General features: G+C 39.7%; 1 protein-coding gene across 1 annotated transcript in view; it reads left to right on the top strand.

The window, feature by feature from the left end:
- The window catches only part of LOC134614635 (melanopsin-B-like), a 279,387-nt gene that overhangs the window by 175,930 nt on the left and 78,084 nt on the right, over window positions 1-25,373 (top strand). Inside the window, exons 2-3 of the mRNA XM_063458634.1 lie at window positions 21,146-21,288; window positions 22,539-22,672. Coding sequence (XP_063314704.1) covers window positions 21,146-21,288; window positions 22,539-22,672 — 277 coding nt within the window. The remainder of the gene's footprint in view (window positions 1-21,145; window positions 21,289-22,538; window positions 22,673-25,373) is intronic.

Here is a 25,373-nt window from a genome sequence, read left to right as displayed (position 1 = left end):
TTTTGTCAAAACATGTGATGTGATTCTTGGCATCTTTCCTTTCCATTTAAAGTTGGAAAAGGAGAGCTGAATCATATCCATCCAAGCCTTAGGGAATTTTAGTGGGATCATATTAAAAAGATAGGCCCATTGGGAGATAATATATGTCTTTATTGTATAAATTCTTCCCCACCAGGATATTTCTAAAATGTTATTTGTGTGTTTCATCAATTTAAAACAAATGGTTTCAACTATAGTTTTGGGGTTTGCTGTTATAATTATTCCTAAATATTGTATTTCCTTATTGGACCAATAAAAATTATACTTGGCTTTTAAGGCCTCTAGGGAAGAAAGGTTAATATTTATAGTCAAAGCTATTGTTTTGTGGATGTTAATTTTATAGTTAGACATATCCCCATATTTTTAGACCTCTTGCATTAGGTAGCCCAGTGAGGAGACTGTAATAGAGATCAGAACATTGTCTGCATACAGACAAATTTTCAGTTCCCAGTCACCTATAGTCATACCTTTTATATCCATGTTATTTCTGATACTGATCGCAAATGGCTCTATTGAGAGAACATATAGGAGGGAAGACAGAGGACAGCCCTGTCTTGTCCCATTTGTGATCTCAAACCATTCTGTACAGAAATCGGATCCCACTATTCTAGCAGTTGGACAGGTCAATAAGGCTCCGATAGCATTTGTGATCCAGCCTTCCAGCCCAAAAGATGCTAAGGTTTTCTTTATATATCTCCATCCGACCCTGTCGGAGGCCTTTTCTGCATCTACCACCAGAGTCAGAAGGGGCGTCCCCAAGGATTGAGCGTGTTCTAGGATATCGATCATCCTACGCGAATTATCGTTGGAGTGTCGGCCCTGGATAAAACCTATTTGATCATTATGGATCAGATCAGGTAGTAATGGAGTCAATCTTCGGAGCAAAACTGAAGCATAGATTTTAATGTCTGTATCAATCAATGAGATTGGTCTATAATTTGTAATATCTAGAAATAAAATTATTTTTACTGGAGCAATTAAGTGTACTCAAGCTCTATATGGGTGAAGATTTAGAGCTATTTAAGCATATAGTTATGTACAATTTCAATAAAGCAGCTTCCACACTTCTACAGGTGTTCCCTTCACCAGATATAAAATATTGTAGTAAGATGTATAAGAAGTGGAGCGATATGAAGTGAATAAGCCCCTATCACCAAACAAAGATAAATTTATACTTAGACTTTGCTGGATAGGATTCAAATTTCAAATGCAACATGCAAAAAAGATCAACAAGAGATCATAGTACAGATCTGCATGGACTAATATAAATTCATATACGTATGTATAATATAAAAATTAACAATTTATTGTATACAATTCATAAAAACGGCTAGAATATAGCTAAATAGCAGTAAAAACAAATTCCTGCTTACTGGAAATGGTGGTGAGCATAACGGTATATGTTCCCGTTTGCTCACAGCAAGACTGTCCCACACTGGGTGATGTCTCCTGAATCACACGAGTTGAATGGAGCTCCTGTTGTTAAAGTCGGGTCGGCAGGTGAGTATAGACTCGTTCTCTACTTCCGTGTTCCCGGCTCGTGTTTTGGCTCCGCCTCCTCTTTTGCGTGATTGCGTGTCTGTCACGTGTCTGTCTACGCGTTTCGCCGTTCTCGGACGGCTTCGTCAGGACGTGATGCGCTGGAGTCGGTCTTCACTTTGTCTCAGGCTTAACTGCCTCCTCTCTCCCAGCTGTTAGGTCCTCTTTTGCGTGATTGCGTGTCTGTCACGTGTCTGTCTACGCGTTTCGCCGTTCTCGGACGGCTTTGTCAGGACGTGATGCGCTGGAGTCGGTTTTCACTTTGTCTCAGGCTTAACTGCCTCCTCTCTCCCAGCTGTTAGGTCTAACAGCTGGGAGAGAGGAGGCAGTTAAGCCTGAGACAAAGTGAAGACCGACTCCAGCGCATCACGTCCTGACGAAGCCGTCCGAGAACGGCAAAACGCGTAGACAGACACGTGACAGACACGCAATCACGCAAAAGAGGAGGCGGAGCCAAAACACGAGCCGGGAACACGGAAGTAGAGAACGAGTCTATACTCACCTGCCGACCCGACTTTAACAACAGGAGCTCCATTCAACTCGTGTGATTCAGGAGACATCACCCAGTGTGGGACAGTCTTGCTGTGAGCAAACGGGAACATATACCGTTATGCTCACCACCATTTCCAGTAAGCAGGATTTTGTTTTTACTGCTATTTAGCTATATTCTAGCCGTTTTTATGAATTGTATACAATAAATTGTTAATTTTTATATTATACATACGTATATGAATTTATATTAGTCCATGCAGATCAGTACTATGATCTCTTGTTGATCTTTTTTGCATGTTGCATTTGAAATTTGAATCCTATCCAGCAAAGTCTAAGTATAAATTTATCTTTGTTTGGTGATAGGGGCTTATTCACTTCATATCGCTCCACTTCTTATACATCTTACTACAATTTGTAATATCTGTTGGGATTTATTTTGTTTCGAAATGGGTTTTATATTAGCTCTTAATAAATCTTTTATTGTATTACCTGTTTATGCAATTTCATTAAATGTTGCGGTTAATTTTGGGGAGATAATATCCTTAAGTATCTGAAAGAACATATTCGAAAAGCCATCAGGGCCTGGAGTTTTTATAGTTTGAAGATTGTTTGACATTGTTTACTACTTCTTGTTTTATCTCTTGATTTAAATTATACTTTTGTTCCAGAGTGATTCTTGGAATTATTATTTTTTCTAAATATTTATCAATAGCTGACTCTGTAGGTTTAGTTTCTAGATTATATAATTTCTCGTGATAACTCCTAAAAGAATCACCAATACTCTCTACGTTTAATAAAATATTGTAGTTTTCGATAATTTTATAGATCTTATTGTCTATTTTTTTTTTTTTTTTTAATTCTTTATTTTGTTGTGCAGGTGTTTACACATTGATTCAATGACACCACAACAGCGTAAACTTTGACTTTGCATAAGAACAGTGGCATGTAAAACGTGGCAAATTTTGTGTTATTAATGAGTTTAAGCAAACAAACGTTACAAGTTGAAACTAAATATTTTGTGAGTAGAATCATTAAACAGACTAAGCATCATGTATTCAAGCTCGTTACACTTACTAGACATTATTCATAAGATGAAATAGTTATAGTCATGTATATTATGTGAGTAGATCAGGCCTGGGTTGTTAGAGTGCTCTTAGGGCTATGTCAGTGCCCTGCATATCTGAGGTGAGTATTCATAGGTCAGCAAAGAGTCATCTAGCTTCACCTGGAGCATATGTGGCAAGCTCGCTGAGCCACCTAACCCTAGCTGGCACGAACCATCGTTATTCTGTTGAGCCTATGAGTAGGTTTGCTGTGTTCACTGAGGTTTAAATTTAGTGTGAGTGTCATTCTATGTAGTGGTGCATAGCAGTTAGTGGGGTGGTCAGTGCTGTGTGTAACGGACAGTCAGAAGGCAGTGCCTGCAGGATGTCGATAAAGTTTAACGGTAGGCTAAGGGACCTGCCTGCTATGTGTGCTGTGGATAGTAGAGAAGTAGTAGCAGGGTTAACCGAGAGCTTGTCATGCTTTACAGTGCTACAGCCCTAGTTATTATCTATTAGAGAAAACAGTATCTTGGTATACAGGACCAACACAAGTTTTGTTATTAGGTGCATATTAGGTACAAATTAAACGTGGGGAGGTTTTGGGTCAAATACTACAAGTTAATACTCGCTTGTGTCCATTTTGGCCCCGGGGGCTGCCTTGTATGTGAGGTGCGTCCCGCAGCCACCTAACGGGTCCGAGTCCGTGGGTCACGGTTCAAACCCTCCGGGGTCACCGAGCTGTACAGTCAACCCTTACCCGTACGGGGTTTAAGTCCCTGGCTGGTGCGCTGAACGGTAGGGGCGAGTCCAGATGAGGAGCCGTCCCAGCTCCAGGTGTGTTGGCTTGCGGGCATCGACCCCTCGGGTGTACGTGGTCTCGCAGATTTCAGGCTTGTTCCCCGTATGGCCAAGGAGTGAGTTCCGTGGGGTTGCCGTGTGGGTCTCTTGCCGCGTCGGACCCGTCGGGCGAGGTACAGGTGAGGTGTGTTATTCTCGTCGCTCTGCAGGCATTGCGGCCTCGTGAGGCCCTGTCTGTCTCTCTCCCTCCGTTTACGGCAGATGGTTGCTGTCTTTCGTTGCCGCCAGCGGCGGGCGGTCCGCCTGCGCATTGTGTACAGCTTTAGCGGTGTTCTCCGGACAGCTTTAGGGCCGAGCTGGTTGCCTGCCAGGTTAGCAGTGGCCTGGGTGTATGGCGCGTTGAGAGCGGCTCGCCCTCCCGTCCACCCCTCCCTCGGCTCGTAGTTGGATGGGAATGTCTGCAATGCCATGCGTTGGTGCAGCTTTTCCCAAAAGCTTTCAAAGATTTTGTCGTCGTGTTAACGCTTCTGTCACATAGTTGTCACTCAGATGCTGAGGCTCTCGCACCGACGGCCCGGGTGCCCCCGCCATTTTGTTTGACTTTGTGAGTCTCATGCTGGTTTCTTGGTGGGCTGCTGGAGGCAGTGTAGCCGAATGTTTTAGGTCGGTGGGAACCGGGATAACCCCCTCCGGTTCATAGGGGGGGGAACGGGGTTCCACACTGGTGTGTGCAGTAAAGTGTGGTGGTCGGGGAGCGGCCGTCTCCCTCGCGCCATTCACGCTGGTAGGCCGTGGTAGTCGTTTAGTCGGGGTCGGTGAGTAACACGACATTTTCGGTACTCCCGTGTAGGTCTCCCGGTCTTCTGTCGTTTGGACGGTGAGATAAGCTTGTTCTCAGCCTCTATCAGTGCAGAATTTAGACTATTTCGTTTGGCAATGCTGGAGCTGCAGACATGTACGTCTGTTCGGCTCTGCAGTCAGGCCCCGCCCCCCATTGTCTATTTTTTTTTAATCTGTTTGTTAGTATTTTATCAGCTTTGTTGTTTCGATAATAGTATTTAATTTTAAGTTTTTTCAGATTACATTCAATCTTCTCCAGGGTCTTTTGGTTTATCCTAGTTTTATATTCTTTTATAAGGTTAACATTCTCTTGTGAGTATTTCTCTCTATTCTCCGCTGTTCGATTATATAATTTTATATAGAGATCTGTCAGACTGATACCTCGTTCTTTTTTTTCTTGACTACCCAGTTTCATCAGGTGACCTCTAATTACAGCTTTGTATGTACACCAGAGATTAATATTAGAAGTATGTTCTGGGAGGTTTTCCGCGAAAAATAACTCAGAAATATATTTTATATATTCTTTGTTCTTTTTTGTAGCTAATATTTTTCACTGCTTCTTTCATTTCTAATATAAGGATTTCGTGGTCAGACCAGGTATTGACTCGAAAATTTACAGAATTTACTCTTTTTACTAAATCAGCATCTCCCCAACAAATATCGATTCTAGCAGAGGTTTTGTGAACTGTGGATTCATGAGCATAATTTTTTGGGGGGAGAGTCTGCATAATGAGGATGCTTATTTGACAAGATTTTTGTCTATCCGCTGGCCAGGATTCAAGTTTTTATCTAAAATTGGATCGGCAACACAGTTAAAATCTCCTGCAATTAGTAATATTCCCTTGCGTATTGTTTCAATTCTAGTCATTGTTTTAGACAGAAAATTTACTGGAGCTTTGTTTGGTAAATATATATTCACTAGAATTTCATTAACCGTGACTATCAGGGCCGGCGCTTCCATAAGGCGGCACAGGCGGCCGCCTTAGGGTGCACCGGCTCTGGGGGCGCCAGATTTCAGTGACCGGCAGGAGGGAAGCGCTCCTTCCTGCCAGGTCACCTTTTGGACCCCCGGCGGGCGGCAGCGTTCTAATGAGAGGCGGCGAGGGAGCTCTAACCTGTCTGCTCTGCTCCCTCGCGGGCTGTCTACTGATGACGGGAGCCGGATTATGACGTCATAATCCGGCTCCCGCAGCATCAGCACACGGCGCGCGAGGGAGCAAAGCAGACAGGTTAGAGCTCCCTCGACGCCTCTCATTAGAACGCTGCCGCACGCCGCACGCCGCACGCCGCACGCCGCACGCCGCACTGAAGCCCCACTGGACCCCAGGGACACATCCACACCATTTCTCCAGGTAGGGAGGCTGGGTGGATATTATTATTAATTTGTGTGTGTGTGTGTGTGTGTGTGTGTCTGTGAGTGTGTGTGTCTGCGAGTGTGTGTGTCTGTGAGTGTGTGTGTGTCTGTCAGTGTGTGTGAGTGTGTGTGTCTGAAAGTGTATGTGTGTGTGTGTCTGTGAGTGTGTGTGTCTGAAAGTGTATGTGTGTGAGTATGTGTGTCTGAAAGTGTATGTGTGAGTGTGTGTTTGTCTGAGTGTGTGTGTGTGTGTGTGTGTGTGTGTGTGTGTGAAAGTGTATGTGTGTCTGAGTGTGTCTGTGAGTGTGTGTCTGTGTATGTGTTTGTCTGTGAGTGTGTGTATGTGTCTGTGTGTGTGTGTGTTTGTCTGTGAGTGTGTGTCTGTGTATGTGTTTGTCTGTGAGTGTTTCTGTGTGTGTGTCTGTGTATGTGTTTGTCTGTATGTGTGTGTCTGTGTATGTGTGAGTGTGTGTGTGTGTGTGTGTCTGTGAATGATTGTATCAATGTGTGTGTCTGTCAGTGTATGAGTGTGTGTTTGTGTCTGTCAAATCAGTGAGAGTATGTTTGTGATTGAGTGTGTGTCTGTCAATGAATGAGTGTGTGTCAGATCAGTGAGTCTGTGTCTGTCAGTGACGTCTGTGTGTTTGTTATTGAGTGTGTGTGGCTGTTAGTGTGTATACACCACTGAGTGTAGCGTGGCGGAGCGGAGCGCAGTACAGGAGCTTCTGTTTCCTGTACCCTGCCAGACTGAGAGAGCACTTCCTGTCAGTCCAGCCAGGTACAGAAAACTGAAGCTCCTGTAGAGGGTCTGCTCCGCAACGCTACAAGACAGGTAGGAGGCACACCAGGAAGGGGATTGTGACCGCTAAGAGGGTGGGGGGTGCACCAAGGGACAGAGAGGGGAGAGAAAAAACAAGGGACAGGGAAAAGAGGGGGGAGGGGAGAGGAACACTAAGGGACGGGGAAGAGGAAGGGGCTGGTTAGGAGGCACATAGGTGAAGATGTTAATTTTAGGGGGGGGGGTGGAAAAATTCATCTTCGCCTATGTACCCAAAAATCCTTGCACCGGCCCTGGTGACTATCCATATAATAAATCTGCCCTCAAGGTCGATTTCAGTATATTCACATAAACACTTAATTGAGTTTAAAAACATTATTGCAACTCCTCTTTTCTTTTTTTTGCTGTAGCTATTAGGGGAAATTTTTTGAAATTCCATTATTGTTTATCTTCCTTTCTCCAATGAGTTTCCTGGATAAAACATATATGGGCCTCTTCTCTCAAAAAGGTATTATACAGGAATCCTCTCTTATTTGGGGAATTAAGTCCTTGAGCATTATTGGATATTGATTTGACCATTTTAATTCTGGTTACCTCTTTGGGCCTTTCTCTGCTATCTTACTGTACTCACGATTCATTTGTATCAAAAATAGCCTTGGTATACTAAACAAGGTCACATTAAAACAACATATACACAAAAACAACATAAATTTATGTATGTTAAAAAACATCATAAAAAAGAACCATTGCCATAATTGCAATGATTATGAGTTGGAGAACACAGAGTCTCCAGCATCAAAGTTTCATATATGATACCCACAGGGAGGGAAAACGTGCTGATATTTCTTCATATTGTTCAAAAGATCTTTGACAAGCCTCTATTGTAATGAAAGATTTTACTCTTATATATTTATTTCCATTTTTCTTTTTCTTTTCTTTTACCTTTCCTTTTCTTCCTTTTCTCTTTCCTTCTGGTTTTATCCATTTATATATTATCATAAGCCTAGGTCGTTAGTTCTCATATTTAACATCTGGGACATCCTTTCCTTTTCTTTTTTTACTGTTTCCTTTGCCCTTATTCTTCGTTCCCCTTCTTTACCTTACCCTTTCTAATTTATCATTCTCTTTTCTTCCCTATCCGTACGTTTCCTTCTTCCCCTTTTCCCTTCATTCCTATTTCTTTAATTTTACCTTCGTTCTCTCCTTCAAGGAGAGAAATAGAAAGAAAAGAAAAATTAAATAATTACTACAACGCTTAACTCATATATAAATATTATAGTATACATTTGTTGATAGGCTCTCTCAAACCTGTCATAGAGTTGGTTTGTATTTTGCTTCAGTTCATTTATAGTTAGAACTTATTCATACTAAGATATCTTTAGAGGTTAGTTTTCGTCTGACTACCAGAACAGCACCTGCTCTCAATACACAATGCCGACAAAGGCGATAGACAAACACTTAACTAACACCCACACTACAAAGCACAATGACGCTAAAGTCCCTATCGCAATGTGGAAAGCTGTACACCTACACAACGATACTAGCAACCCTAATAAGCACAGGACCTATAGGCCCCATCTCCAGAAAGCTGGACAACTTACTAATTATCATACATATTCAGGGCCGTCTTTAATATGGATTGGACCCTGGGCAAATATTTGCTTGGGCCCCCTGAACCCTGTCGTCCCCTCCCTGGCATGCAATCATGCCCCCCATCCCAACGCAGAGGCGGACGTAAAGTAGGGAGGGCTCTGGTGCATGAATTATTTTGGGCAAAAGTGGGCAAAAGGTAAATCCCCATCTGTCATGCAACACCAACAATGCTTTGACAGCTGGGGCGCTACCATTTTCCCATGCATGCAGGGTTGTATTTAGCACTGAGCAGTATTTGTGTGTTTGAGTGTAAACATGTTTTGTATTGAGTATGTTTGTGTGAATGTAGGGGTGTGTTTGTATGTGGAGGTGGCATTTAAATGCAAGTATGCATTTATGTGTAGTGTTGGTTTATGAATACACTGGTGTGTTTATATATATAATTTTGTTGTTTAAAAAAGAGGAGTGTTTATATGTAGTGTTAAAGTTTGAATGCAGGTGTGTGTTTGCATGTAGTGTTGAATGCTAAGATGTATGCACAAATACACATGCACTGTCACAAACACACACACACTGTGATACACACAGAAACACTTGCAGATACACAGATGTACACAATCATACAGATGCAGCTATACAGACACATTTACACACACTGACACACACACACACATACAGACACACAACCTGGCACACATACAGACACATATATGCACACACTGACACACACGCAGATACACTGACAACATACAGATACACAGACACACACAATGACAACATACAGACACACAGATACATAACCTGACAAATGCAGATACAAACACTGGAAGATAGAGACCTCAAGGGGCCAGAAGACTGGGAAGAAAAAATCGTACCCAACTTCCGTGCCTCAAGAGAGACGGTCACCTAGACTGGGTGATAGGGGGTAACCCAGGAAATAAATAACATGAAAAAGAGAGAACCCGAACGGGTGTCTTACAAGAAGACAACCAAAAGGGTAGAAGCCCAGTCCAATCTTAAAGTTGGTAAAGTAGCAAAAAACACAAAAATCTTTATTAAAGTCTATTAAAAACTGGGACTGCGTAGTGATGAACAGTGTCCTATAAGGAGAGAGATAATGGCATGGAGAGACGGCTTGCAATAAGCCAAGAAAACTGAAAAGCCCCTCACTAATAAAACGAGAGGGAGGCAGTATGCTAAACCATGCAAAAATCAGGGTACAAAAAGCAGTAGGGGAGAGAAAAGGGAAGGAGGGAGGAAAGAAAGATATACACTCCCAAACTATTCCCTTGCTCACTGTGCTAGCCCTTACTCTCCTAAATAACACCTTCGTGGGTGTTCTAATCTAGACTCAGTGCACACATCTAAAGCCCCAGGTACTAAATACTAAACAAACATAAGTGCAGAGTGCTAAAGTGCTCAGAGAAGTGAAAACAGACTGATCCCGACGCGTGTTTCAGCGTAACCGTACGCCGTCATCAAGGGTATCTGAAGAGAGCCTGTCCCCGCGGTTTATTTTATATCAGTACCTCATTAAATCCACCTGGGTAGCTGCCAATCCGGGTGCTCGAAGCATTCGGCCGTCTCACGAGTGGGGCTAAGGGGGCGTGGTATGATGCACCGCAAGCCCCGCCCCTACTACCACGTGATGAGCGGCCGGGGAGAAAAAAACGAGCGCACACAGATCGGGAGAGAGGGATTAACCCTTAGAGTGCACAATTAACTCCCATTGATGTTATGGATAGCAATCCTTTAGTTTACTGTGGTATATATTATATGTAATGAAGGAGAAAAGAAGTAATTCATAGTTGTAGCTCATAAGTGAGTATCAGGTAGCCAGATGGACAATTTTGTGAGAACCTGGCAAAATAGGAGCGGATACTGTGTTACCACTTATGATACAACCATGAATCAATAATTAAGTATCCTCCTAAATAATTTATATACACAGGTAATAGTCTTAAATTTAGGGTCATGGCAAGGGATATATAATAGGGCACCCACATAAAGGGGATTAGGTAGATAATAAGCCATCAATACATGATGGAAATATAGACCAGGGGTAGCCACAAAATGTGAAATAGAAATAAATAAAGAATTATATACATATATACAAGCTTAACTTAAGATATCATTATTTATCAGAATTCGGCAGTACTTTAAATAAATGGGGAGTAGGAGAAGCCTTCATTCAGCCCCATCGGTGAAAGTGTTTTTAAATGATAGATCCAAAATGCTTCTCTTTGTCTTAGTCTTAAGTCCCAATTCCCTTTCCTAGGGGGTTGTGGTATATGCTCAAGACCCATAAATCGAATGCCTGCTGAAGAGTGGTTATGATGTTGATGTAGATGTCTCGAGACAGGCGTCTCCAAATGTCTCCTGGCAGAGTTCACGTGCTCACGTATCCTAAGTCTAAAATGACGAAACGTCTTGCCCACATATTTTAGGCCACAGGAGCAGGTCAACAAATAAATTACTCCTGTTGTGTGGCAGTTGAAGAAGGAACGAGGTTTGAACTTCTTTAGATCACTAGTGTCAGGGACCATCTTGGATTGTCTACTGATAAATGGGCACGCACTGCAGTGACCGCATTGAAATGTACCCATTGGTAGGTATTTTTTAAAGTAGCCAGAGGGGGAGGTGGTCGAGAGATGACTGGGTGCTAGAATGTCTCTCAAGTTCCTGCCTCTTCTTGCTGTAATCGAAGGGAATGATGGCAGTATTTCTTTAAGGTGCTTATCAGATTTAAGGATAGGCCAGAACTTATTAAAGACATTTGACATAGTATCCCATCCTGCATCAAACGTACCAATACAGCGTATTTTGTTTTCCTCAGTCTTTCGACTCCCATCTATAATCAGAGTTTCCCATTCAGTATGGATTGCCCTAAGGTATGCTCTTTTTAGAACCCTATTAGGGTAACCCTTGGTCTTAAACATATGACGTAAGTCATTCGCCTTTAGTTTAAACTCTTCCATAGTAGAACAGTTCCGGCGAAGTCTCAAGTATTGGCCTATAGGCATTTTCTCCTTCATTACATATAATATATACCACAGTAAACTAAAGGATTGCTATCCATAACGTCAATGGGAGTTAATTGTGCACTCTAAGGGTTAATCCCTCTCTCCCGATCTGTGTGCGCTCGTTTTTTTCTCCCCGGCTGCTCATCACGTGGTAGTAGGGGCGGGGCTTGCAGTGCCTCATACCACGCCCCCTTAGCCCCACTCGTGAGATGGCCGAATGCTTAGAGCACCCGGTTTGGCAGCTACCTAGGTGGATTTAATGAGGTACTGATATAAAATAAACCGCAAGGACAGCCTCTCTTCAGATACCCCTGATGACGGCGTACGGTTACGCCGAAACTCGCGTCGGGATCAGTCTGTTTTCACTTCTCTGAGCACTTTAGCACTCTGCACTTATGTTTGTTTAGTGTTTAGTACCTGGGGCTTTAGATGTGTGGAGTCTAGATTAGAACACCCACGAAGGTGTTATTTAGGAGAGTAAGGGCTAGCACAGTGAGCAAGGGAATTGTTTGGGAGTGTATATCTTTCTTTCCTCCCTCCTTCCCTTTTCTCTCCCCTACTGCTTTTTGTACCCTGATTTTTGCATGGTTTAGCATACTGCCTCCCTCTCGTTTTATTAGTGAGGGGCTTTTCAGTTTTCTTGGCTTATTGCAAGCCGTCTCTCCATGCCATTATCTCTCTCCTTATAGGACACTGTTCATCACTACGCAGTCCCAGTTTTTAATAGACTTTAATAAAGATTTTTTTGTTTTTTGCTACTTTACCAACTTTAAGATTGGACTGGGCTTCTACCCTTTTGGTTGTCTTCTTGTAAGACACCCGTTTGGGTTCTCTCTTTTTCAAGATACAAACACTGACACACATGCAGATACATACATATTGGCTACATACAGATACATGCACAGGTATACACACTGGCACACACACAGATACATACATACTGACAACATACAGATACACACACTGACACACACACAAACAGATATACTGACACACACAAACACTGTGACAGACATACATACTGACACAAACACAGACATACTGACTGGCACACCGACATACATACAGACACACAAACTGACACACACAGACATACTGACATACACATAGACATACATACTGACACACACAGACATACATACATACTGACACACACAGACATACATACTGACACACACAGACATACAAACTGACACACAGACATACATACTGACACACAGACATACTGACGCACACAGACAGACATACTGACACACACACAGACAGACATACTGACACACACAGACATACTGACACACACAGACATACTGACACACACGCAGACATACAGACATACATACTGACACATACATACTGACTGACACACAGGCATACATACATACTGGCACACATACATACTGACACACACACAGACATACATACTAACACACATACATACATACTGACACACACACACACACAGACATACATACTGACACACACACACACAGACATACATACTGACACACACACACACAGACATACATATTGACACACACACAGACATACACACTGACACACAGACATATAAACATACTGACACACATACATACTGACACACACAAAGACATACATACTGACTGACACACAGACATACATACTGACACACATACATACTGACACACACACACACACAGACAGACATACTGACACACAAAGACAGACATACTGACACACAGACATACATACTGACACACACACACACACACACACACACACACACAGGCAGACATACTGACACACAGACAAACATACTGGCACACACACAGACAGACTCTTCAGTTTCCTACCTTTGCAAGAGGCTTCCTTCCCTGGTGCTGGCTGGAAAGGGTTGGCTGGGGGAGTTGGGAGTTGGGTGTCTGGCTCTGCTTGTTTCCCCTCCTCACTGGATCCTGGCTCAGCAGCCTCCCGCGCGGCCCGATGTCTTTGAGGTGGGAGGAAGTGATTCGCGGATGTTACTTCCTCCCATGCAGCCGTTAGGCAAGGGACGGTCGCGCTGTTAAAGGGCCACAGCTCCGACCGGACCCCTGCTGGAACATGCTCACTGGGTGGCCCTAAGTGTATGGGCCACCCGGTGGGCCCTCTTAGTGTGCAGGCCCCAGTGCAGCCGCAATACTAGCACCACGGGCCCATTAGGTAGGGAAATATTTGAAAAAATGTTTTTAATGCACGCGGCGGGGCCCACGGGGCAGCTGCTTTCGGCCCCCATGTGTGACTGGGCCCAGGGCAGCTGCCCCGTTTGCCCCGCGTTAAAGACGGCCCTGTACATATTCAATGTTGACAGGGGCCCTAGGTGTTCACAGGGCCGACACATGTCTTAAGAAACACACAGTCGTTAAAGTTTTAATTTCATCTTGTTTCTTTTCTTTCTGTAACACATATAACTGTTTAGTTAAACTGCTGATGCAAAATGTTTGCAACACTTGAATGAATGGGACCTGCGCGTCCCACCCTCAGAAACCATAAAACTGTATGTACAACGTTGACAAATCTCATGCTCAATAAACAGCTTTGTTATCTATTTAGAGGATTGTTTTATTTCTCTGTTCCTAGTTTCTTACTCTCTCACCATCTCTTCATCCTTTCTCTCTTAATCTTTCTCATCTATTTCTGCTATCTTTTTTGTGTTAACATTCATTACTCTATAAAATAACATATATGTGGTAGTATACATAATATAATAAATTAAAGTTAATAATCTGAATTAATTCTGTGACCTTAATATATAGAAAGGGATTTGTGATATATATGATCATTTATCATTAACTACTAAGTGACACCTAAATCTCATTACCACCTTTTCAGAACTCCAATTTCCGTTTTTCTATTGGAGTATATAGTCTTGAACTAGTGAATTACATCACATATCTTAGTGTTGTATTATTATGATAAGGGGTTATATCTTCTTTCCCTATGTATTATGTGTTGGGTTGAAACATAATTTCAATATTATTATTATACAATTATAGGGTGAATCCTTGTGCATAAACATTTTTGGTTTAGTGACAGACATTTGTAAGAGAGAGAGAGGAGAGGAGAGAAGATAAGAAAAAAAATTCCAATAAGGAAGAAGGGAAACATTACTAAGTTCTCTTAGGTTCTTCTTGACTCTCCTTCATTTAAAGTTCTTAATTATCTAAGGTTGGTTGTGTTCAACCATTCTCTTGCCATGTCGTAAGACATAAAGGTTTGCCAATCATTGTAGTACAGGATCTGAAGTGATGATGGATAATGCCATTTAAATTTCAAACTATGTTTTCCCAGAGTCTGAAACATTGGTGAAAATTCTCTTCTTTTAGTTCTTGAATTATATAAAAAAAAAATCTGGAAGGGCATATATATCCTTGAATTTTTCTTCAATAGGTTTTTTTTTTTCAATGTTGATAGGATGAGATTTCTGAATTCATACGAATGGAATGCAACAAGGACATTTCTTGTAAAATTATTTTTCATGTTGGGAGATTTGAAAATTCTTTGGCAGCGATCCATTTTGATATCGTGAGAATCTGATGGAACATTCAGAGCCATATAAAATTCTTTCAGGAAATTTCTTAATTTGTCGTCTGTTATATTTTCTGGGATATTTCTGAATCTTAAGTTTGTTCTGCGAGCACGATCTTCAAAATCAGATATTTTCTCTTCCAAAGATACAAAATTTGCCTCCATCTTAGTGTGTGTTTCTTTTAATGTTAGGAGCTGGAATTCCATATGTTCTTCTTTCTATCTTGAATTTATTTTTTTTATTTCTTTAAGTGTGTTGTCCAAAAGATCGTTCATTATTTCTAGAGTGATATTATTTGGATCTGCAGGAAGAGGTGCTATTGGAAAGGAAGAATCCAAGGACAGATCTTTATTAACCTTCTGGTTCGCTTGAGGGGAGAAGAAAGTTGATAGTCTCTTTTCTTGTTTTGTAGTTTTCTTGTCGGTTTTGATGTTAGTTTTAGGCTCTTGAGAACATTTAGCAGCCATTATCTTTCCTCTTTAAAAAAATCACACACAAAAAACGCTACATTGGGGAGAGACTGCCAATCGGGATGGTTCACTAAAATGTGATATTTATTTTTCTTTATTTTATTCCTTTTATCTCTGGTTCTCCTCCTGGCTCTTCTTAGCAGCCATCTTTCCAGTCAGTTAACAGTTTCTTCTTCTCTATCTTCGTGTTTTAGTTTAGGAATATTTCTTGCTTTATTTATCTCCTGTTTCTTTCTCTCTTTCCACTCAGCATAGATATTATATATATATATATCCTCATTAGTCAGCTAAGGATTTAATAAATACTACTTAACATACCCAATTAAAAGAGCAATAAACTCTTATTAGTGGTCTTGGTTTGATTTCTTGGATGGTACTTTGCAAGGACCGCTTATTTAATATATAAAATTATGGAATTCCTAAATCTCCTGTAGTTTGGTTTAGAGCAACCTTAGCCAACCAGTAAGGTCCTCATTATAAAATTAGCTATTTTTTCGTTTGTTTTCTTTATGTATCTGGAACTCAATGATTAAGTTAAACAAAAAAGGAAAGTTCCTTTTTATGATTTCATTAGGGTTTATCTTTCTACCCTTTGTTTCCACTACTCACTCCTTTGCTTCACGTGCATGTTGAAGTTTCTTATTCAATTAGCGGGAGAGGTAAGGACTGCAAAGGGGAGTAAACACGCCGACCGGCAAAGGAGCAAACAGCTTAATGGAGAGAAAAAAACAAAAACATAGAACTTAGAGCTTTTCGTCTGGTTGCACTCAGTGATTGTTTCTCTTTCTGGGAGGAAGATCTTGTCCCCTTCTCGTTCCTCCTTACTTGCTTCTCTTTTTAACCCAGGATAACATTTAAAAAAGTTAGTGGGCTCAGATAAAATTTTGTTTGTATTCTTAGTGTTTGGCATTTATCTGTCAGAGTCTCTATGCGAGAACTGATTAGTTCGTCAGCAGGAATCTATGTTCTGCAGGAAGTATTAGCTGTATTTGCTGTTATTCGGCAGTCAGTGATAGTTTCGGTGATGTAGCTACCTATCAGAAAATTTATTTGGCGGCTTGTCTTGCATGTGGTTCGTAATCAGCAGGTCCCTCCCCTCATGGCACGCACGTCACCTCGCCCTACGTCATGCGTACCCCCTCAGTCTTCTATCTTTAATGCTAAAATCTCATCAAATTTCATGAACTAGAGCAGTCTTTGTATATACCCTGCTACTGACTGGAATCTTTTAGAAGATATTCAGTGTTTTGATTGGAAATTATGGGATTTTGGGGATCCAAATATAGTAACACTATTTGTAGTAGACTTGGTATTGCTCTCTTTATCCTTATTTTTCCTTTTATGTTTTTTGTTTTGCTTATCAGCAAGTGTATCCCCTTATATTATTGATTTTTAGAAATCCCTTTCTCTTTAAAGGTTTGTGACTTCTTTTTTATGTCTGTATTCATTTCCAAATTTCTAATTTCCTCCTCTATACTTGCCCTCACTTTCCCGTCCCGCTCAAAATCCAAAATTAATTGCATTAACTCCTTTGAACAATTACACAGAATAGTGTATCATTTATGCATAAAAACAACATAGTCTTGTCCAAAAAAAGGTATTTTATCAATCCTTATATCACGTGGGATAAAACCTGCTTTCAGATAATTCTCCATTAATGATATTTCCCACTATTTCTTTATTTCGCTTACAATCAATCTCCCTAGTTTCACAATATGCATCCATATTACTTTTATTAAATGTTTGCATCAAGGCATAGACACATCTGAATGTGCCCTGTGGTATCTGGCACCAAGACAATCCTTTAGGTCCTGCAAGTTGCAAGGTGGGGCCTCCATAGATCAGATTTGTTGTTTCAGCACATCCCACTGATGCTCAGATTAAGATTTTGGGGGTCTTTAGGCCAAGTAAACACCTTTTTTTTTTTTTTTTTAAGAATATATGTAAGAGTTGTGTCTGTTTTATATGTACTTTCTATGTGTTTTTGGAAAGAAATCAAAATAAATGATAATTAAACAAAAAAAATGTTATGGTGAATAAATGTTTGCAATTGTTTATGATCATAATTTATGATTTCTGCACTTATCCCTATATTGTTTTCAATATCCCATTCCCGAAATCAATAGAAGTTTGAAATAGACACAAATGCAAGAACCAGATATGCATATAGATGACGTTATAACTCTTAATTTAGTTTCCAATTGCTGACAGCGGACTGGCTGTACTGGGAGTAAAATATTTATACAACCAACAAATGTCTGGTTTTTTTTTCTTATTTTATTGTGTATTCAAAAGAAAAGGAAAAAAAAACACTTTGACCTCTTTTGTCATTTTCCTCAAACCATACCTGAACATTTTTTGCAGTGTGGCAGGGTGCATTATCCTGCTGAAATAGGGCACTGTCATTAGGGAACACAATTTCCATGAAGGGGTGTGTGATCTACAACAATCTCTAGGTAGATGGTCCGTGTCAAAGTTACATCACATGGATGCCAGTACCCAAGGTTTCCCAGCAGAACGTTGTGCAAAGTATAACACTGCCTCCACTGTCCTGCCTTCTTCTCATAGTGCATGCTGCTGACATCTCTTCCGCAGGTAAATGGCACACATGCACTCAGCCATCCACCTGATTTAAAAGAAAATGTGATCCAACAGGCCAGGAAACCTTCTTCTATTGCTCCCTGGTCCAGTTCTGGTGGTCTTGTCCCCGTTGAATGCACTTTCTGTAGGGGAGAGGGATCTTCATGAGCATTCTGAACAGTCTGAGGCAAATCAGCCCATACGCAGCAAACTCTGATGCACTTTGTGTTCTGACAACTTTCTATCCTGGCAAGCATTATGTTTTTCAGCAATTTGAGCTACAGTAGCCCTTCTGTGTGATGAGAACCACACAGGCTAGCCTTCCTTCCCCACTTGCATTATTTAACTTTGGGCACCTATGAAACTGATGCCGGTTCACTGGCTGTCCTTCTTTGCCCTACTTTTGGTAGGTAGTAATCACTGAATACCAGGAACACCCCACAAGACCTGCTGTTTAGGAGATGCCAAGCAGATGTCTAGTCATCACTATTTGTCCATTGTCAAAGTCACTCTGATTTTTTCACTTGTCCATTTATCCTGCGTCCAAAACATTAAATGCAAGAACTGACAGTTCACTTGCTTTATAATATATCCAACCATTGACAGGTGCCAATGAAACAATATAATCAATGTTTTTCACTTTATATTGTTTTTGCCATTTTTTTTATTTTCCATTATATTTATTTATATACATATTTATTTTAGTGTTCCTATGTTTAATCTAAATCATTACCAGGCACCAAATTTAGTTTATTTGCATATATTTTGTTTATATTTACATTATGTTTAATTTTCAGATATGTAGGTACATTGATTTCTCTCAGCTTACATGGTGGATTGGCCCTTTTTCCCTTATTGCAATCAATCTCCATCTTGAATGGATTTGAAACAGATGAGGATAGTGAGGTGGATTTGGCTCTCCCATTTTGATAGTGTGGTGACACTACAAAGCAGGGAGTCATTAGAAAACATGGCAATGAGTTATTTGGATGGCAGCATATATAGCTGGAAGGTGCTGCTCATTCATAAGGATATATCCCTTACACCAAATTAACAGTGGTAGATTTAAAGGTAGATTTAAAGTTGGTGTTTAATACAGTATGTTATATGCTTTTTCTCCAGATAAACTAGTTATATTTTTATTGATTTAGCTGCAGACTTTGATAATCTGCGCTCTCACACTGTATATGTTGAATTTGATCAAACCGGCCACACGCATTTTTCACTGTACCCGGGCAATCTGATATTCATTTAGGAACTGCTTTGTAGTGATAGTTACATTCTGCTTAATGCTAAGCACAGGTACCCTTAAAAGGCACAGACTGAGATATTTCAAAGCAGTTAATCGATTTTCTTCTCCTTCTACCTTTCTGTCTTTGACCAGGAACTGCTCTGCAGCGATAGTCAGAACTGGCTTGCAGCCAAGCACAGATGCCCTCAAAGGCACAGATTAGGATATATATATATTCAGAGCAGTCCCTTAATTTCTTTCACACTTTTGCTTTAGTTTCATTTCTTTCACTGTTATTGTACTACAACATTTTTCTATAATTTGGCGTGACTTTGACAAGTTGTATTTTGGTAGTGAGCACTGCTTTCTTTCATTCTTTGTATATAGTTGTAAATAACCCTTTTTTCTTTTTCTTTCATGTACTTTTGTACACTAACTATATTTTTGTTTTGTGTTGTTAGATTCAAACTTAGGTTGATCATCCATCTCATTTTCCACTGTCTATGGATGCAATCAGCAATTTGCATCCATACACAATGATTACTTAACTTTCAGTTGATTTATAATTCCCTCAGACGATATCCTTGCATACTCTCTTAATCAACTTCGATAAAAAGTTAAGTTTAAAACAATTTGTCTTTCCCATACCCGGACAACTTATCGCTCTCTCCTCTTTTCAATTACCTACCTGGGTTCATGCCCTTGTTGCTCTTATTATATACACTTTGATTGTTCCCGCCTTCTCTGTCTTATTGAAAATTCTAGCCCCTCTAATATCTCTTCACAGATCCATAGGTATGCCCTTCTCGGTCTCTCCGCTCTGCCCGTGACCTTCTCCTGTCAGTTGTTCACACCTGTACGGCCAACTCACGCTTGCAAGACTTCTCGCGGGTGGCTCCCTTCCTTTGGAGTAGCCTGCCTACCGCCATCAGACTCTCCTCTAGTCTTCAATCGTTTAAAAAAGTGCCTTAAAACCCATCTCTTTAGGAAAGCTTATGGCCTCCCAGAGTAACCTCTACCTTACATACTTGTCTCTTGCTCTCTCCTAAAGGGCAGCACTTTACTATCTCCTCCAGCTCTGCTTCACTCCCACCTTATTTGATTGCTCTTTCCTGTCCTATTTTGTTTTACACCCCACCTCCTATAGACTGTAAACTCGTTTGAGCAGGGTCCTCTTCAACCTATCGTTCCTGTAAGTTTTCTTGTAAATGTCCTATTTATAGTTAAATCCCCCCTCTCATAATATTGAAAGCGCTACGGAATCTGTTGGTGCTATATAAATGGCGATAATAATGATAATAATAATAATTTAGCTACACATTAACATGATTATTCATCTCTTAGTGGCCCCAAAGAAGTCTTGAACGAGACCCATAGAGTGTGGTGTGGTGGTTCAGAACTTACTGGACTTGGTTCGGTTTTATGGGATATGCTGTGAATGCTTTTACTTAAGTTTTGTGCAATAAATTTCCCTTTTTATATGTTATAGAATGCTGTTGTTTTATATTTCATTTACAGTATTATTAACTACCAAGCCCAATGCTGACTGCCGATTAGGATTACACTCCATTTTAAAAGCTCTGGAACATCCCAACGCCTGCATTTTCTGTGGTTTGTGAGTGCAATCCATTGTGCAATTTTTAGGAGTGATAACCTAAACAGTGCCATACTATGTTGTTCATTATTGTAGGTGTGCTTTATCTCTATATATTTGTATCTAGTCTTATGTAGATGTCTCAGCAATAAAACAAATGATACGTTCTGCAAATTATATTAACTTCTATGATCATATTTAAACAGATATTTGTTTATCATGTCTAGGCTTTTGAACTTGGATCACGACATGATGTGAGGTCAATTCCTGATATTCCTGAACAAGTTCTGCATACTTTTGGAAGCTGTATTCTTATAATTGGCACAGTGGGCATAGCAGGAAACCTTCTAGTTCTCTATGCATTTTACAGGTACTGTACCAACTACTAAATGCCCACCCCGTCTAAATTCAGATAATCCATTTCATATGTGGCACTAAAGAAGTAATGTGACCCCTGCAATTTATTTATCCATGTATATAAAGAATTGAAATCTGCTGAAGGTAATGTTTTTGGGAACACTAGTGATCCCAGGCCCACTACATTCTCTTCTTCCTTTTTAAATTGGGGAAGAAAGAGAAATATATTAACAAAATATTTGTGGAGGGATGTCTCATCTATTTGTTAAAAATTAATTTGAAGAAAAAGTGGAGATAAATAACATTGTTACACCCAACAATCAGATGGCTTACTTATGTTATTTTACTTATGGTATTTTACAGATATAATGTCAGCATTTCAAATTAGAACATTGTAAACCTAAGACATTTAGGAATTTTTTATTTTAATCTTGTTTCCTGTATGTATTACCAGAAAAATATAAAACGATGAGCTACGACTGAAATTATTTTTATAAATATATTGTTCTATTAAATTAAAACATATGAATAATATATCATTTTACAGAAACAAGAAAATCATATTCTGTAATTGTAACAATGGTTAGACATTATAAAAGTCACTTTTTTACTTGGCACTTTTGAGAGACTGGTATATTCAATTAATTTGAATAAACAAAAAAATGGTCTCTATATGTCTCCCAATGCATTCTTTACAACATCATATTGTAGATTCTGTGTTTGCTATGGGAATGCTGGGCTGGTAAAAATATAGATTACGTATTTGGTATTGACTTTGATAGAGCTGTTTCTCAAACAATTATAGAATACAAGTGGGGAATATTTGACACTAAACACCATATTTTACCCCATCAGCAATTATTCCAAGAAGTCAACCAGTCAGATCTTGTGACATGAGCTTTGAGGTCAAATCTGTAGACTTCCCATATCTGACACATATCCATGTATCTGCATGTTAGATTTTTAAAATAGAACATCTTCCCTTTATACCATAGATATACAAGGCTGAGGATAAAAAATACTGTAATTATGGCCTTAAGTTAATATTTTTGGATATCATTTTTAAATGATTTCATATTTTAAAACATATTTTCATATTTTGAGATTTTTATATATTGATATAATGATATATATGATATAGTTTTTGATATTTTTGATTTTGGAAAAAAATGATTTCAAAAGTTTATCCAAAAATATTGAATAATTAAAAAGCTTAGTAAATACCGTGAATGCATTACTTACATACTTGTTTTATTATTTCAGTAACAAGAAATTGAGGACTGCTCCCAACTACTTTATAATGAATTTAGCAGTCAGTGATTTCCTCATGTCAGCTACCCAAGCCCCAGTGTGCTTCCTTAACAGTTTATATGGGCAGTGGATACTTGGAGACGTAGGTATGGATATTTTTTGAATTCAGTTCATTTCATTCCCAATGTAAAGAAAAAAAAGGTCATAAATGGAAAATAACTAATAATATATCTGAAGTCATGTCTGCATTAAAAAAAATGTAAAAAATGAATATGCTTATGGTTGAAGTTATAAAAAAGTTAAAGTGAAAGTGGAAATGCTGGAAAGATTGCTTAAGGGAAAATTAAGTATTTAAACAATGATGTTAGCAGTGTAAGGGTAACAGTTAGAGTATTGTGTTACTACACACCCACACAAGTTGAAATCATTTGTGCATTATTGTTTATTATATTTATTCCCCATAATGTATGGTTTGACAAACACTGTACACTACAGATATCTATAATGTAGAATATATATGTCAAGGTTAACACAAGCTAGATATTCAATAAAAATAGTTTCCATTTAAGTTACACTGCTATTGTAGTATATGCTTTGCATTTGAAATGTACAAAAGATAGACACCTAACTTATTAGAAGTACAACTCCAATGATGCTTTGCCATCCTTAATACTAGCAATACTATGCATAATACTATTATTCATAAAAGGCTGACATGACCCTTCTTTTGGGTGGCCTTTCCTCCTTCCCAAGGGGAACCACCATTTGGGTCTCTGGCATGCCACTGCAGTCCCTCCCACTGCTTGTCCCAATTTTATACCGCCCAATGTTGGTATGGATTTATAGATCGATAGGTCGCTAATTTCGGTCTAGTAAAGGAAGTATACTTCAGAAATTATATAACAGGTCTCATCTACTCATCTTAATCCATCTACAAGTATACTACACATTAGACTGCAGTACACTAGAACATTATTTGGAAAACATATGACACTGTTTATGCATGTAATACATATTGGAAAAATAATATTTTTTTTTGTGATAAATATAATTATACTAATAATAAAAAAATGCAATTCTAATAGTTCCTCATTCAATGCTTTACCTTTACTGCTTGTGTAATAGGTGGAATGTTACATAGCTACATAGTTGGCTAGGTTTAAAAAGACCATGAAAATGTCCAAGTTCAATATTGAAGCCCATTTTTTATGCTTTTGATCCAAAAGAAGGCAAAGAAAACCTATTTACATACATATCAATTACCGTATATACTCAAGTATAAGCCGACCCGAATATAAGCCGAGGCCCCTAATTTTACCCAAAAGAACTGGGAAAACTTATTGACTCGAGTATAAGACTAGGGTGAGAAATGCAGCAGCTACTGGTAAATTTCTAAATAAAATTAGATCCTAAAAAAAATATATTAATTGAATATTTATTTACAGTGTGTGTATAATGAATGCAGTGTGTGTGTGTGTGTGTATGAATGCAGTGTGAGTGTATGAGTGCAGCGTGTGTATGAGTGCAGCGTGTGTATGAGTGCAGCGTGAGTGTATGAGTGCAGCGTGAGTGTATGAGTGCAGCGTGAGTGTATGAGTGCAGCGTGTGTATGAGTGTGTGAGTGTGAGTGTGTGGGTGTGAGTGTGTGAGTGTGAGTGTGTGAGTGTGAGTGTGTGAGTGTGAGTGTGTGAGTGTGTGAGTGTGAGTGAGTGAGTGAGTGAGTGAGTGTGTGAGTGTGTGAGTGTGTGAGAGTGTGAGTGTGTGAGAGTGTGAGAGTGTGAGAGTGTGAGAGTTGCAGAGCCTTGGTGGGGGTGGGTGTTTTTTTTTTATTATTTAAATTTGTATTATTTAAAAAATGTTGTTATTATTATTAATTATTATTTTTATTTATTTAATTATTATTATTATTGTATTATTTTTTATTATTTAATTATTATTATTTTTTATTATTCATTATTTTTTTTTCGTCCCCCCTCCCTGCTTGATATATGGCAGGGAGGGGGGCTCCTTCCCTGGTGGTCCAGCATTGGTAGTTCAGTGGGGGGAGAGGGGTGCTGGCAGAGCTGTACTTACCTCTCCTGCAGCTCCTGTCAGCTCTCTCCTCCTCCGCGCCGTCCGTGCAGCTCCCTCTGTCAGCTCACAGTGTAAGTCTCACGAGAGCCGCGGCTCTCGCGAGATTTACACTGGGAGCTGACCGAGGTGCTGAACGGACGGCGCAGAGGAGGAGAGAGCTGACAGGAGCTGCAGGAGAGGTAAGTACAGCTCTGCCAGCACCCCTCTCCCCCAGTCTGTATTATGGCAATGCAAATTGCCATAATACAGACAATTGACTCGAGTATAAGCCGAGTTGGGGTTTTTTAGCACAAAAAATGTGCTAAAAAACTCGGCTTATACTCGAGTATATACGGTATATCCTTAAATATATATATATATATATATATATATATATATATATTTAAATATCTATAGAATCTGATAAGACAAACTCTTTGGGCAGAGAATTCCGCATCCTTATTGTCCTTACTCTAAAGAACCCTTTCTTCGGCTGTAAGCGAAGATGGATTTCTTCAATTCTTTATGGGTGATCACTTGTTTGTTGTATATTCCTGCTCATGAATAGATTAGTGCATAGTGGTTTGTACTGAACCTGTATATATTTGATAGTTTCTTTTTCTAAAGAAAACAAATCCTGTTTTTCTAGCCCTTTCTTATAACAGTTTTTCATCCTCTTAGCACATTTTTATCACTGCACTTTTACTAGCTCTGCAATATCCTTCTTCAAAACTGATGCCCAACATTGCACCTCATATCAAGATGAGGGTCTTACCATTGATTTATAAAGAGACA

This window comes from Pelobates fuscus, chromosome 6 (genome assembly GCF_036172605.1).
Source record: "Pelobates fuscus isolate aPelFus1 chromosome 6, aPelFus1.pri, whole genome shotgun sequence".
NCBI lineage: Eukaryota > Metazoa > Chordata > Amphibia > Anura > Pelobatidae > Pelobates > Pelobates fuscus.
The sequence above is the reverse complement of the archived record's forward strand: the minus strand, read 5'-3'. Positions and strand labels throughout refer to the sequence as shown.